The following is a 14,878-nucleotide window of genomic DNA, read 5'->3' on the forward strand; positions in this document are numbered from 1 at the left end:
ATATCCTGTGGTTATTGGGTCCTTGAAAATGTTCGCCTCCTCACCCCAAAGCAGGCCAGAGAGTTGTTGGTATTTATGATAATTTATAGAATCGCCTTCACAGGCTGTTTATCTCCTTGACCCAAAGACAATATCGAAATTAAGCAAGGCATCGGCAAATCTAAGATATACAGAAATAAATATTAATTTTATTGTGAATGAGTCATTGTGTCATTTTGAAATCACAGGTTCTTCAGGGAGAAATTTCTGAACATGAAGATGGTGTCGAAAAGTTACAGGAGGCAGCAAAGTGCCTGCTGAATTTGAGCAATGACGTTGTTCCAAATATAGTCCAGCTTCGAAAGACCACAGGTACCATTTCAACATTTGATGTTTAGATCAAAAGGTGGTTCTCTAATTCCAACAAATACAAGTGATGCTTCCAGCTGGTAAATTAGACATTTTCAAATTGTGCAAATTACCAGTGGGGACCCACCAACCTCTTTGAACCATTCTAAAATATTTCTTGCAATTGATTGGATTTCAAATGTTGAATCATCTTTACCTAGCACGTCATAAATAGGCTATCATTTCATAAACAGCTCTGAAAATGACCATTTACTAAAGAACTGTGCACACTTCAATGTTTGAATAAAATGCAGTATTTAAGAAAGTTCAATCGAACTTTCTCCACTGAATTGTGGTCAGTGATTCAGACTCGTAGGCCAGAATCGCAATAGTATTGCAAAATGTGTGTTTATTGAATGAAATTTCTGCTCGAGAGGTGCATCTTAGAAGTGTTGGGTCTTATAAAATTGTTGCATTAAAGGTACTGAATTGAGAACCATATTTGGAGCGTTGGAAATGAAAATGGCGGCAAATGGGAATTCTTGCAGTGAATTCGTTGAAAGTGATGCTCTGCGATTATTTAATAAAGCAGCCAGGCTCCAGTCATGCATACTTGTCCGTGGCTCATCAATTAAAGAGAAGATTGAATGATTGGAAACCAGACAACTTCCAATCATAGAAACAAGACTGGAAATAGGAAACATATGTTAAAATATGCCAGCAAGGCGGTGAAGTCACGAGCTCCATCGAAATGTTAATGTTGCTTTTCTTTTTTCCAGATGCTCTATCAGCTCATTTATTTTTATACATTTTTGTTTCCTTTCCTAAACCTCAGAAATTCTATATTTTCCGTTTGTCTTGTTGATCAGTTATTAATAGAAATAGAGGGTATGTAGAAATGGTAGAAGGTTAAGCAGCGGCCATTTACCAAGTGTGAACATCTGGCAAACATGCAGCCAAGGAAGTGTTTAGGGCTGTGATGTCTCAAAGACCCCCCAATGAGAGGGGATTTCTCATGCTGTGCTGGGAGGGCACTGAAGATCCATGCATCTGAGCACCTGAAGGGCGGGATACAGTTCTGGTGAGAACGGTTGCAGCTGCTCTCAGAGTCTTCTCTATTCAGCAGGGTATTCTTTGTTGTTCCTGCTCCTCCCCGGCCCCAGCTCCCCCCCACTTCACCTGCTCCTCTCGATGAGTAAAAGGCCTTGAAGTCAACATGTTTTCAACAGAGTTGCACAACTGTCCCTCTCTTTCTCTCTCCATTTTCTTTTGCAAATGTCCCTTCCTTTTCACTGTTCTTCATTTCACTTGTCTGCTATTTCACGCTGATTCCCTCCAAACTTTTTTCATTCCTTGCTCACCTTTTCTCTCGTCATCTTCTGTTCTGCATTGCTTTAAATATTACTAAACCCACAGTTCTCTCTCCAAAACAAAAAAATGTGTTTCTTGGGAAGAAAACACCGGAAACATGGTAAATCTTTGAAGACATTTTTAAATGTATGTGTAACAGAACCTTGTGTTCATTTTAGCTACCATTGAACAGAGATTCCAGCGTTTGCGTCAGGAAACATCAGAGCAGAAGAGGACGTTGGAACGGACAAATGTCCAAGTGGAAGATCTTGAAGGTTTACTTTTACCTGGCACTTCTCACCACTGCGATTTTGGAAATGTTTTATTTCTGGATTGATGAAGCAGGGTCGTTGACCTAGTTGAGAAACATTGCTATTTTGCACACATAACTGGTCCCTAATAGCAATGCAGGAATGACCAGATGATGTTGATTGCAAGATAAATCTTGGCTGAGACAATTACAGTCCAGATACAGGACATCTCGGCCCCTCGAGTCCACACCGATTTAAGTGGGCTCCTCTAGCCCCACTTACCCACTCCCTGTCCATAACCCTCCAATCCCCTCACATCCATGCAGCTATCCAACTTGTTCTGAAATGACACAGGAAGTTACATCCCAGACCCTGGCACCAATCTGTTTCCTTAATCGTATCCACAGAATCCACAATTTGTCATCCTGACCATCGAATCCCCTAACACTATTACTCTCCTCTTCCTTTCCCTACACTTTTGGGCAACAGAGGTTGACCTTGTGCTAGAGATACAGCCACTGATTCCTTCCCCAGCCTGAATGCTCCTCAAGGAGGTGTACCATTTGTTGAGTGCTTCAGTCACAGGTGCCCCCTCCTGTATCTGTCTCTTCCCTTTCCCCTCTCCTAACTGGAACCCACTGATCCTCCTCCTGTGGCCCTGTTGAGACCACCTGGCTATAGCTCCTATCTATGATGGCCTCACTCTCACTGACCAGGTCGAGGTCATTGAGCTGCAGCTCCAATTCCCTAACACGGTCCCTGAGATGCTGCAGCTCAGTACACCTAGTGCAATCGTGGATGTCCAGGAGGTCGAAGACTCCAGGACCTTTCACATCTAACACTGAATAGAGCAAACTGCTCTCACACTCAACCCTTCTCTCTTCCCCCTCACCTTACAAAGAGAAAATAACAAAAAAAATATAGTCTTACCTTAATCTAGATACACTCGACCTCAGCCTCTACTCGCTGAACCCTCTCGAGCCAAAGCCTCGAAACCCCACTCTTTCACCAGGCCACTTCTCACTGGGCCACTCCTCGCTGGCCTCTCTTTTGCGTTTCCCTCCTTTTATCGGCCTTGACCAATTAAACCTGTCACTCTCAACTCGCTCCACCTCCGAACACTGCCCAAACTCTGGTCTCCGCCTCCTCCGACTCACTGCTCGAACCGACTAGGCCCGAGGCCGGGTAAAGAACAGAATTTATTGTACGATAGAATCTTGTATGTTCTTTAAAAACCATATAGGATGTGGTTTAAGGTCTCATCCAAACCAATTGCATCCACTCATGCAATTTGATTTCACTACTTCCCCAATGTGCCATTTAGAAATGCACAGAATGACGTGGATGTTGCTTCTCTTCACCATCTGAAACAAGTAAATGGGTTCTTACTATTAAAGCTTCTGCCTCGCATGTTCGAAGTTTGAAAAAGATCAAAGCTGGTGCATAGTTTCATGCATCCACAAGTGTATAAAAAATGGGTTGTGGCAAATCATCGGCAATTATCCATGCCTGCTGCATCCAGGCATATTTGAAGATTGGAGCACGACTGCAACGCCATGTCAACTGTGGCGGATTAACTACCACTCCAGGCTGAGCTTTAGTAAAGCCCCCCTAACCTTGCCTCCCTGCCCCACTCTTTGCTGAATCGAATAAAGTGACATTAAGTTACTTTAAATAACATATTAGGGGTCTCCAAAGTGGTCGATATCGACCCTTGGTGAAGGGGTGGGGGGGTGGGTTGGAGAGGCAGCAGCGTGACCCAGATGTGTGGGGGGGGGGTGAGACAGCAGCACCACTCACGTGGGCAAGGAGGGAGATAGACGGCAGCGCGACTCGGGTGGATTGGAGAATGGTAAATAGAGTCCCCTTGTTTAAAAAAGGTAATAGGGAGAATCTTGGGAATTAGGGTTAGTCTTACATTATTGGTGAGTAAACTAATGGAAGGGATTCTTAAGGATGGGATCTATGAAGATCTGGAGAAATACACTCTACTCAAGGATAGTCAGCATGTCTTTGTGAAGGCAAGCTTGGGCCTCACAAATCTAACTCAGTCTTTGGAGGAGGTTACAAAAGAAATTAATGAGGGTACGGTGATAGATGAGGTCTACGAGGATTTTAGCAAGGCGTCTGAGAAGGTCGGTCACAGGAGACTCCTTCGGAAAGTCCTGAGTCATGGGATGAGCGAAAAATTACCTGCATGAAATAAAAGCTGTCATGTCGGAAGAAAGCAGAGTGTCGTAGTGGAATGAAAGTATTCTGCCTGGAGGTTGGTGCCGCAGGGATCTGTTCTGCGACCCCTGCTCTTTGTGATTTTCATGTCACCTGGATGAAGAGGCGGATGGATAGGTCAGTAAGTTTGCGGATGTCACGGAGGTTGGTTTGGAGGAGTTGTGGATGGAGATGAAGGCTGTTAAAGGTTACAAAATGATGAAGGTGGGATGCAGAGTTAGGCAGAAAAGTGGTGGATGGATTTCAATCCAGATAACTGAGAGTTGATGCATTTTGGAAGGACAAACCAGAAAGCTGAGTCCAGAGTTAATGGTCGGTTACTTAAGAGTGTGGATGAACAGAGGAACCTTGGGTTGCAAATCTACACATTTCTCAAGGTTGCCGCACAGTTTGATAGGAGAGTGAAGAAGGATTATGGTGTGCTGAGATTCCTTCATAGGTGGTTTGAATTCAGGAGTAGAGTTGTCATGTTGCAAATCTATAAATCTTTGGTATGACTCACTTAGAATATTATGTTCAGTTCTGGTCACCTCATTATAGGAAGGAGAGGGGACAGAGGAGATTTACCAGGATGCTGCCTGGATTGGGAAACAATTCTCATGAGTCAAGGTTCGCAGAGCTGGAGTGTAGAAGGATTAGAGGAGACGTGATAGAGGTCTACAAGATCTTCGACATCCTCCCGTGAATTCAGGGACCAGAACACTACGTAATATTCCAAATGCGGCGAACCAAAATTTTATACAGCTGTAACTTGACTCACCAACTTTTACACTCAGTGCCCCAAATCATGAAGTCCAGCAGGCTGGATGTTTTTTTACCATCCTCTCCACCATGTTGTCTCTTTCAGGGTGCAGAGAGCGTTCAGCTCAATATCCTTCTCTCCATCAATGCTAGAAAGGATATATTGTAGACTTTCCCTTGCATTTGACCTCCCCCCCTCCCAAATCCAGCACCTCACTCAGGGGAGGGAAAGGGGAAGAGGAGGGAGAGGGGAAGGAGAGGGAGAGGAAAAGAGAGGGAGGGAGTGTTGTCGAGGAAGGGGGAGGGATATAGTGAGAGGGTGAAGGGAAGAGGAAAAAGAGAGAGAGTGGGGAAGGAGAGGGAGGGAGAGTTGTCAAGGAAGGCGGTGGGATAGAGGGAGAGAGGGTGAGTGGAAGAGGAGGAGAGGGAAAGGGGAAGGAGAGAGGAAGAAATGTCGAGGAAGGGGGGAAGGATACAGGGAGAGTTTGAGGAGAAGGAGAGGAAGTGGAGAAGGAGAGGGAGAGAAAAGGATAGGGAGGAAGAGTTGTAAAGGAAGGGGGAGGAATATAGGGAGAGGGTGAGGGGCATAAGAGAGGGGAAGGAGAGAGAGAAGAATGGAGTGGGAGGTAGACTTGTCGAAGAAGGGGGTGGGTTAGAGGGGAAGAGGAGAGGGAGAGGCAGGGAGAGTTGTCAAAGAAGGGAAGGGATAGGGGAAGTGGGTGTGGGGAAGAGGAGAAGTAGATGGATAGGGGAAAGAGAGGAAGAGGAAAGGAGGGAGAGTTGTCGAGGAAGGGTAAGGAATATAGGGAGAGGGTGAGGGGAAGGAGAAGGAGAAGGGAAAGAGGATGAGGGATAGTTGTCAAGGAAGGCAGAGGGTTATAGGGAGATTGTGAGGGGAAGGGAAGGGGAGGGAGGGAGAGTTATCGAGGAAGGGGGAGGGATATAGGGTGAGAGTGGGGGAGGAGAAGAGGATGGAAAGTGGAAGGAATGGGAGAGGGAGGGAGAGTTGTCGAGGAAGGGGAGGGATAGTGGGAGGGTGAGAAGAAAGAGAGGGAGAGAGGAAGGAGATGGAGAGGGAGGGAGACTTGTCGAGGAATGGGGAAGGATATAGGGAAGAGTGTGAGGGTAAGAGGAGAAGGAGAGCGATAAGAGATGGAGAGGAAGAGGAAAGGAGAGAGGGAGAGTTGGTGAGGAAGGGGGAGCGATATAGGCTGAGGGTGAGGGGAAGAGGAGGAGAGGGAAAGGAGAGGGAGAGGAAAGGAGAGTGAGGGAGAGTTTTCGAGGAAGGGGGAGTAATGGGGTGAGGGTGAGGAGGGGAAGGAGAGGGAGGGGAAGGAGGGGGAAAGGGAGAGGGAGGGAGAGTTGTTGAGGAAGAGATAGGGATTTTGGGAGAGGGTGAGGGGAAGAGGAGGAGAGGGAGAGGAAAGGAGAGGAGAGTTTTTGAGGAATGGGAGGGATATAGGGAGAGAGTGAGGGCAGGAGAAGGAGAGGGAGAGGGGAAGGAGAGGGAGAGGGGAAAGAGGAGGAAAGGGAGGGAAATTTTTTGAGGGGAGGGATTTTGGGAGAGGGTGAGGGGAGAGGGAGAGGAAAGTAGAGGGAGGGAGAGTTGTCGAGGAAAGGGGATAGAGGGAGAGGGTGAGGGGAAAAGGAGAGGGAGAGGAAAGGAGAGTTTTTGAGGATGGAGAGGGATATTCGTAGAGAGTGAGAGTTAGAGGGGAAGGAGAGGGAGGGAGAGGGAAGAAGAGTTGTCGACGAAGGGGGAGGGATAGAGGGATAGGGGATTAATGGGTTTCTATTGTCTCTGAATCTTTACGAAAAAGTGAAGATGATTTTGAGCTGAAGACCATTGGTCGTCTTCGCGTGATCTTCCTCAACTCTGTTCATCTCTTCCCTTGAATGACTTTTGTTTCCATTGCTTGTAGATTCGTGAAGCGTAGAAGGGAGGACAACAACTTGTGCTGGAAGTCGAGCTGGTAGCAGGACCAACTGTCAATAAGGCAGCCACACTTGGAAACACAATCAACATGTTCAGGTATTTCTACATCCAGTCCTGGAGGATCTCAACAAAGTTCAAGCGAGATTTCTGCCAACACCTAAAAATTCGACAACTCCAAAAAAATGTAGTGAACAGATCCAACTTTTGTACACGTCATTCATCACCCACACCAAAGCCTTTAACTCTGCATCAAGGAAACAACTATAGGACACCCCTTCTAGTATTAGATGAACTGAAATGGAAGTACGGATCCTGAGGCTCTTCAACAAAGGCATATTGGCCACAGTCATGGTCAACATGAGTACTTGGGAGCCTTTTTGCATGAAGTGAAGAGTAAACAAGGATCTGTGTCAGGTCACTCACCTGAGTGCTACTGGTACCATGTAACCCAGTACTACCTGTCGCATGGTCGAGTGGTCGGCGACTAAACCGGCTCCCCCACCAGGCTTGCCTGGTGAGGAGGGTGGCTAGACACCCTGCAGGATGAAAAACAAGACCTGTCAAAGGGTGGATGAACCATGGACAGAAAGGTCTGGCAAACCATCATCTGAGAGGGAACAGCAACCTTTGAAGCCAGCAGATGTGCAGAAATAGAAGAAGATGAGAGGAGAGGCCGTACCAACCCAAGCCTGATCTGCCATCTGGAACAACCTGTCCTGAATGCAGAAGAACTTTCAAAGGCAAGATTGAACACAGAAGCCACTTGATAGCAACGAGGAGGAGAACTTTCTGACAGACAGCGCAGAATTCAAACTGAGGTCCAGTCCTGACCACTGGCCATGTAAAGGCATTGCCCTAACCACTACATCAACCGTGACACCCTGCTCAGAGAAGCCGGCTGGAATCTCGAGCGTCTGGAGGAATCGATGTGTCAGGCAGCAGTGGGGAGGGGTCGGGGATCAGCGGCGGCAGTGGGGAGGACTCGGGGATCAGCGGCAGTTCCTACCACACCCCCACACACACAAACCCTGACGCACACGCCCCCCACACACACACACATACACACTCGATTCTTTGAAAGATTTTATTTAATATTCTCAAATTACATAAAGAAAATCAAATACACATAAAATAACTGTAAACTACATCCCCTCCCCTTACTAATACAATAAAAACCAAAAAAAGAAAAAAATAACCAAAATAAAGAAAAAAAAAACAACCTCTCCTCCCCCAAAACCTTAGAGAAATGTATCAAATATTCCCTGATTGGTCTGCCAACATTACAACATTGATTTAATTTCTATAGCCATGTGTTTCAAATATAAACACCACATATAAATAAAAAAGTGTAATTACTTACATAATATGTTAATTTTTCTAAATATAGACAAGAGTGCAATCCGTTATGCCATCTTTGCAAGTTTATATTCTTCCATGTGACAGCTATATATTTTCTCGCTACTGCTAACCCAAATCTTAACAAAGCCAAATATGGTTTAGGCATTTTGAATCAACAAATGGAACATTAAAATAACCCAACAAACATATTTTTGGATCCATTAAATATCCCTTTGAAACAAATCCCTCAAAAATTTTATAATTTCCTCCCAAAAATGCTTAATTTTCTTTCACGACCAAACTGAATGTACAAAAGTAACTTTCTGCTCTCTACATCTAAAACAGAAATCTGTTAAACTGAATCCATATCTCTTCAATTTCTCAGGGGTTGAATATAATTGATGCAAAAAATTCTAATTGACCATAGTATACCTCACATTAATTAACTTGGTAACACCGTCAACACACAGTTTTGACGATTCCTCCCATGTCAAAATAATATTTAATTCTTTCCCATTTGTCTTTTTCCATTTTCTCCTGCAACAACCTATACATATCAGAAATAAAGCATTTTTCACCTTTATCTGCAATTAATAATTCAAATTTCTTTTGACCTGGTAAATTTATTTCCTTCCCATAATTCTTCTTTAAATAATCTCAAAGTTGGTAATAAACAAAGAATTTGATGCAATACCATATCTTTCCTGCAACCTTTTAAATGAACAAAACCTCTCTGCTTCAAAACAATCTATTACATTCACTAATCCTTTAATTTCCCAATCTTTTAAGTAAGGATTCTATCATGAAAAGGGAATTAATTTATTCTGATATAATGGTGATCTTATCGAAACTATTCCGATAGAATCAAGAATTAAATTGCGATTTTACCAAATATTCATTATATGTCGAAAAACGGATAATTTAAATTCTTGTAACAATAAAGGATTCCATTTATAAATGAAATGATTAATATTATTTTCCAAAATCTGAGCCATCTTTATCTTTGCCCACCTAGGAGATTGTTGATTATCAAATAACCAATTAATAAACTTCATCGGTGCCACCTCATAATAATTATAAAAACAATGTAATTGCAAACCACCCAATTTATAATGCCAAGTCCATTTTTGGAAAGAAACCCTCGATAATTTACCTTTCCATAAGAATAACCCAACTATGCAAGGAATAGATTGAAAAAAGTATTGTACTCAAGCATAAATGTTCATCTTTATGCAATTCACTCTTCCTATTAATGTCAGTGGTAAATCTTTCCACTTATCTAAATCAATTTTAACCTTATTTAATAAAGGTACATAATGCAAAATAAATCATTCATGATCATTTTTATTTACAACTATTCCTAAATATTTAATTTTATTTGACCATCTAAATTTAGTAATTTGTCTACAATCCATAAAATCTTCTTCTGCTATTGGTAAAACCTCACTCTTTTCCCAATTAATCTCATATCCCGATAATTTACCATACTTATTCAACAAGTCCTGTGATAATTTTAGTGAAGTTTTTGGATTAGTTAAATATACAAAAACATCATGTGTAAATAAGCTAATTTTATTTTCATTTTCTCTCACTTTAAGTCCTCTAACACCAAAATCATGTCAAACAGCCTGAGCTAAAGGTTCTGTCACCAAAGCAAGTAAAGCAGGTGAAAGAGGAAAACCCTGTCTTGTAGAACAAGATAAATTAAAAGATTTTGAAATCTCACCATTCGTTATTACCCTTGTCGTAAGTTCTGCATATAAAGCCCTAACCCAACCCCTAAAAAATGGAACAAAATTAAATTTTTCCAATACTTTAAACAAAAACTTCCACTCAACTCGATCAAATGCCTTCTCAGCATCCAAAGATATATCCGTTGGTTGATTATCTTGTTGTTTTTAGCATTAATTAATGAAATCAATTTAACTATATTATCTGATGACAATTTAACTATATTGTCTTTGACAAACCCTACCTGATTGTTACGTAAAAAAATTTGGCAAATAATTCACTAACCTATTATCTGAAACTTTTGACACCAATCTATAATCAACATTTAATAATGATATCGGTCTGTAAGGTGACACTTTTAAAGAGTTCCTTTCTTTTTTTAGGTATAACTGTAATCAATGCTTTTGAGAAAGATTCTGGAAATACATCCATTTTAGTTGCTTGTTTCAAAACATCTTTATATAATGGAAATAATAAATCATTAAATTTTTTATAAAACACCACCTTAAATCCATCCTCTCCAGGAGATTTCCCATCAGGCATCGATTGCAAAGCTTCTCTCAATTCTAATTCAGTAAATAAAATATCTAAATTCTTTACCTCAAATTCATTCAACACTGGCAAATTTAAACTAGATAAAAATAAATCAATTTGATCCATTTTTTGATAACCCTCTGACATATATAAATTTTCATTAAATTTTAAAAATTCATCAGTATTCATTTATGTAATTTCTCCATTCTTCCTAATAGCATTAATTGTCCTTGATACTTGCTCAGTTTTATGTTGCCATTCCAAACCATATGCACTCTTTCTCCCAATTGATAATAACATTGTTTAGACTGCAAAATCATTTTCTCATATTTATACGTTTGTAAATTATAACGTAATTTCACTTTAGATAAATTTATCCTTTCATCCTCTGTATAATTTTTTTAAATTTTTTTCTCCAAGCCTTCGATTTCCTTTTCCAAATTTAAACTTACGAATAAATAGTTTTTTTCTCTCTTAGTTGTATCGCTAATAATTTGTCCCCTCAAATATGCTTTTAAAGCATCCCACAAAATAAATTTACTTTGAACTGAATTTTCTTTCATTTGTAAATAAAAAATAATTTGATCTCTCATCCACTAAATGAAATCTGGTCTCTTCAATAACTTTTCATTCAACCTCCATCGATAAGCTGTCTCAGTTAATTCAGTCCCTAAACATTTAATGAAGGATATGAGAATAACCTACTTTTATATTCTGCAAAATTAAATCTACTTGTAAATGCACATAAATCAAAAATACATTTATTCTAGAGAAAGAATTATGCAGAGCTGAATAAAGTGAATAATCTTTCTCAGTTGGATTTAATTTCCTCCAAATTTCCACTAAATTTAAATCCTCCATCATCTTAAACAGTCTTTTTGCCATTTTAGTTCTTTCAACAATTTTTGGAGATTTGTCCAACAAGGGATCCAAACAACAGTTAAAATCTACTCCGACTAACACATTCCCATATGCCTGATTCGAATTTAAAAATGTCCCTGAAATAAATGTCTGATCATCTTCATTTGGTGCATAAACATACATTAAAGTCCAACTTTCAGAAAAAAAATCTTCCAATTAACAATCAGTACTCTTCCAACTTTATCAAAAAAAAAATCCACAGCAAAAAGTTTTTTTTTATTAACTAATATCACCACGCCTCTAGTTTTAGAGTTTAATGAAGACAAAATTACATGTCCTGACCAATCTCTCTTCAACTTCAAATGTTCTTTTTCTGTCAAATGAGTCCTTTGTAAAAATACAATATCTACTTTTAGCTTCTTTAAATTTTTATTTTTTCTGCCTTTTTCTCCATTGATTGTAATTCAAAAGATACATTTTTACGTATCAAAATAGCTACATCTTTAGCCTTAGAATTAAATGAAGAAGAATATACATGCCCAACCCAGTTCCTTTTTAATTTCACGCTTTCCTTCACATTCAAATGTGTTTCTTGTAAAAAAGCAATATCAATTTTCATTTTCTTAATATACGCCAAGACCCACGTATATTAATCTAACTATTTAATCCTCGAACATTAAAAGTAGCAAACCTCAACTTTGACATATCTACTATTATTACTAAATACCAATAATATCTTTATATAAAAACTCAAATTAATGTATATAGGCCCTCCAATAAAAAAAATCACAAATTAAAAACTAAAAAAAAATTAAAAATAAAAAAAATTAAAAAATAAAGAAAAAGGAAAAAAAAAGAAAATCCCCCCCCAAAAAAAACTACCAGAAGGTAGTAATCCCCTAAACAAAAATTGGGTGTGGGTCACCCACCAGTGGCTGATGACTAGTAAAGAAAGTCCAAATCTCTCCTTCCCCAGCCAAACAGTCAGTAACATCAAAATATTATAAGAACAAAAGAAAAAGTAGAATAAGAAAATTCTTTTTACCCAAAAGACTCCAATCTTGAAAATCCCATTTCAGAAGTTGGACTCTTTCCATTCCTGTTTTTTTCCCATTTTTGCCATTTCTTCCTTTTCCAGAGCAACCAAAGTTTTCTTTAGGAGATAATGCTGGACTATGTCTTTGTCCTCTTATATCTGGCCATGAGTCAGCAAAAATCATTGCTTCACAATCAGTTTCAAAAAACCAAAATTGATAGACTCCGTAAAACACCTTCAACACTGCAGGGTAACGAAAAGTAGACTTATAACCTTTATGCCACAAAACTTCTTTAACTGGATTGAATCGACGTCGACCTGATGCATTTCCAACAATGGAGACATTTTCCTGTGTGCTCCCTCCATTGAAATCAAAAGGCTTTCTACTTCTTGGGAACACGCACCATCTTCCGGGGAATGGGTAATTCCAGCGCCATCCTTCATTTGGTAGCAATAGATTTTTTTTCAGCCCGCACAGGAAATCTTTGGGGTCTAGGCAATGAAGAAATTGAGCCAGGGGCTGTTTCAGGTCGTCTAGTCCCCAGATCCTCAGCACTTCGAAAATGTATATTCTTATGAACTTGAGGTTTAATCTTTTTACCATTAGTGGCCATAATAATTGCTTGATACTTTAAACTAAAATTTAAAAAGTTTAAACTTGAAAACAAAGGGTTAAAAAACAGGTATTTAAAAATCTGGCCAGAGAGGTCGTGATTACATGTCTAGACTCTACGCTATCTTGCCACGATCCCTACTTTTAGCTTCTTAATATAATCTATCACACATTGCCTTTTTATTGGGTGATTTAAACCCTTAACATTAACAATTGTAAAATTTAAATTACTTATTACAACTTACACAATGGCACCCAATCTTTCACAATTAACTTAAACAAAAACCCTCCACCAACAATAAAAAACACTAGACCCCCCCCTGAAAAAACTGCAACACACTCGAGACACATACCCCAGACACATACCCCAACAATCACACACCTCCCACACACACACCCTACACACAACCCCCAACACACATCCCCAGACACACATTCCACACATACAAGCCCCGACTCACACCCCCCACAATCACACACCTCCCACATGCACACCCCACACACACATACACATCCCAGGAACACACCCTCACGCTCACAAACTCCCACACATACACTCTGCGCACACACACACACACATATCCCCCATACACATACTCCCCCACACACAACCTCTGACAGATATACACAAACACTCTTCGACACTCATACACACCTTCCACACCCTCACTCCACAAACACCCAATGCACCCACAGTCCCCTTCCCACACACCACACCTACACATATACCCCGACGCACAACCCAGAAACACCGCCCACATACACCCCTCACACACACCTTCACACATGACCACCTCCCACACACAACTCACAAAATCAACTCCCAGCCACACATCCCACACATAAACGCACACTCACACTCACCCGATACAACCCCTGGACAGATAAACCTCCCACACACATACCCGTACACACATCCTCTCACACTCAGTCCCCCCCACACACACCCACCCACACCCCATATACCTCTCACGCACAACCCCAAACACACACACACCTTCACACTTGACCACCTCCCACACACAACCAACACAAAATCAACACCCAGCTACACACACACACACACACGCACACTCACACAATACAACCCCTACACAGATAAACCTCCCACACACATACCCGTACACACATCCTCTCACACACACAGTCCCCCCCACACACACCCACCCACACCCCATATACCTCTCACACACACACCTTCACACTTGACCACCTCCCACACACAACCAACACAAAATCAACACCCAGCTACACACACACATACACGCACACTCACACAATACAACCCTACACATCTGCCCCAAAAAACATGGCCCCAATGGACATCCCCCACTCACTCCCCACATACACACCCCACACAATCATAACCCTACAGACTTCCCCACAAAAACAATAACATACCCGTCCCACACACACCCAACACAAACCACACACACACCCATTCATAGACCTCCACCCATCCCCCAAACACATACCCCACATACACACCCAGCACATGGACGCCCCTCCATATTCACCACCGCATTCACACCCCTGCACACACAACCCACGCACAAACCCATTCCCAATCATGCCCCCTACACACTCCCTCCCTCGCATGCACTGCCACACTTATTTCTCCGCACACACACCCTTCACACCCTTGACACAAACATTGCCAGACAAATCCCACCATGCACACGCACTAATGCGACCCTGCACAAACACCTTCCCACACAAGTCCCTCACACATGCACTCCCACTCACATGGCCCTACACACACATCCCGAGCCACATACCCCTACACACACACACCCCATAAATACGCCCACACACACACTCCCTCATACAACCCCCTCACACACAAACCCGCAAATCCACCCACCCACACCACCCCACACATATTTCCCCCACACTCATGCGCTCACACAGACACACACACATTCCCTCCA

The 14,878-nt window shown here is 41.5% G+C and overlaps 1 protein-coding gene across 3 annotated transcripts in view; it reads left to right on the forward strand.

Moving 5' to 3' along the window:
• Positions 1-10,929, forward strand: part of LOC138750440 (microtubule-actin cross-linking factor 1-like) — a 31,721-nt gene extending 20,792 nt beyond the window's left edge. For 2 of the 3 annotated variants that reach the window (XM_069912480.1, XM_069912482.1), the window contains exons 6-8: positions 228-351; positions 1,857-1,952; positions 6,821-10,927. In XM_069912480.1, coding sequence (XP_069768581.1) covers positions 228-351; positions 1,857-1,952; positions 6,821-6,828 — 228 coding nt within the window. In that variant the 3' untranslated portion in view covers positions 6,829-10,927. Of the gene's footprint in view, positions 1-227; positions 352-1,856; positions 1,953-6,820 lie in introns of all 3 variants that reach the window. The other variant, XM_069912481.1, reaches the window with a different exon arrangement.
• Positions 10,930-14,878: the final 3,949 nt, after the last annotated feature.

The sequence above is a fragment of the Narcine bancroftii genome, unplaced genomic scaffold, assembly GCF_036971445.1.
Source record: "Narcine bancroftii isolate sNarBan1 unplaced genomic scaffold, sNarBan1.hap1 Scaffold_149, whole genome shotgun sequence".
Taxonomy (NCBI): Eukaryota; Metazoa; Chordata; class Chondrichthyes; order Torpediniformes; family Narcinidae; genus Narcine; species Narcine bancroftii.